The sequence below is a fragment of the Octopus bimaculoides genome, chromosome 20, assembly GCF_001194135.2.
Source record: "Octopus bimaculoides isolate UCB-OBI-ISO-001 chromosome 20, ASM119413v2, whole genome shotgun sequence".
Lineage (NCBI taxonomy): Eukaryota > Metazoa > Mollusca > Cephalopoda > Octopoda > Octopodidae > Octopus > Octopus bimaculoides.
The window spans coordinates 47,025,119-47,026,909 of record NC_069000.1 but is presented as its reverse complement, the minus strand read 5'-3'; the positions used below and the strand labels follow the sequence as shown (position 1 = coordinate 47,026,909).

At 38.6% G+C, this 1,791-nt stretch overlaps 1 protein-coding gene across 1 annotated transcript in view; it reads left to right on the top strand.

Annotated features, from left to right (window-relative positions):
* The window catches only part of LOC106871288 (BUD13 homolog), a 7,770-nt gene extending 6,032 nt beyond the window's left edge, over nucleotides 1-1,738 (top strand). Inside the window, exons 4-5 of the mRNA XM_014917661.2 lie at nucleotides 567-748; nucleotides 1,144-1,738. Coding sequence (XP_014773147.1) covers nucleotides 567-748; nucleotides 1,144-1,319 — 358 coding nt within the window. The 3' untranslated portion in view covers nucleotides 1,320-1,738. The remainder of the gene's footprint in view (nucleotides 1-566; nucleotides 749-1,143) is intronic.
* The last annotated feature ends 53 nt before the right edge of the window (nucleotides 1,739-1,791 follow it).

Here is a 1,791-nt window from a genome sequence, read left to right as displayed (position 1 = left end):
TATATATATATATATGTCTTTGTATATAATTTGTTCGCATGTTTATAATGGCTTATGTATGCCCTCTGTGGGGCATATATATATTATTTAATTTGCTTTGCGGGAAGGACTGTTCCAACGAAGTCGCGTATTGTCCTTGCCTTCGAAACGCAGAGTAGATGGACCAGGGACAACTGACGAAGGGATATACTCCTTATGTTGCATGTCTCGTTTCTCTGTTTGTTTGTTTTCGTTGTTCGAAAAAAGTTCGTTTTCTGTTTTCATTTTTATATTTTCGTTTCTCGTTGTGTTTAACGTTTTTTTGTGATGTCCTGTGCCCATGTATGCATGTATTTATATATATAGATGTAAGTATGTACATATATGTATGGATATATGCATATATCTATATTATTTATATTATTATATGATCGAACGCCACGCATCCATTTCCAAGTAAGTTTTATCTATCTATCTATCTATCTATCTATCTATCTATCTATCTATCTATATATATATACACACATAAAAATATTATGTGTATTGTGTTTTCTAACCTGCTTTTCTTTTTATTGTTGAATGGTCAGTTTAAAACAGAAAGCCCAGCAACAACAAGCTGTTCAAGATTCTGTCTATGAGATGTCTAAACCTCTGGCCAGATATAAAGATGATAAAGATCTTGACCAGATGTTGAGGGAGAAAATTAGACCTGAAGATCCAATGTTGGCCTTTATTAAGAAGAAAAAGAAACCAGACAAAAATGTGAAAGGTGAATTTTATATTTGTCTTAGTTTGGTTTGTTTGTTCAGTTGTGTGTGTGTGTGTGTGTGTGTGTGTGTGTGTAGCTGTGTGTCTGTTTATGTAATATATAGCTGTGTGTTTGTGTGTACAATGCATCTATTGATTAGGTATGTGCATGTACGGTGTGATCATGCTGATGGAAGGGTCTGCAATCGACATTCTATCAACCCTGGTGTGACACAAGGTTTGGGGTTCGAGACCTGCCCCCTTACTCTTAAGCATCAACAACCTACATCATCCCCATCGTCACCTGCTCCTATGACAACAGTTCCATCCTTGAAAATTTTATTGTTTTACAATTTGTTTAATTTTTTTAAAACTTTTAATTGACCCCTTTTTTTCTTCTTGCATTTCTTTTTCTAGAAAAACCAATGTATAAGGGTCCCCCGGCGCCCCCTAACAGGTACAACATCCAGCCTGGTTACAGATGGGATGGAGTGGACCGTTCGAATGGTTACGAAACCCAACTGTATGCGAAGATTGCGGAGAAGAAAGCCACGGAACAGATGGCCTACAAGTGGAGTGTGGAAGACATGTAAATAACTAGTTTCAGCAGGGAGGGCATGGGTGGGTTGGGCTGGTTATTAAGTGGCAACATTTGGCCAGGCACCTTGGCAATGCTGGACATTGGCAAATATGTTGAAAACTCCTCTTAACTGATGAACATATGAAGACATTGGTGTGTGTGTCTGTGTGTGGTGTTGGGACCGATTCACACACACACACACACACACACACACACACACACACACACACACACACACACACACACACACACACACACACACACACACACAAACCCTCGCACTCATATACAGGAGTCATCCTATGTCAGACCCATGCGTGCTTCTGCATGCACCCATAGACTTAATCACATCAACACACAAAACAAACGGACATCATCATCATCATCATTATTAATAATAATAATAAAGGAACCATTATTATTATTGCTGTTGCTGCTCTTCTTCTTCTTCTTTTTCTCTGTCTCCTAAACTCCTCCCCCTCCCC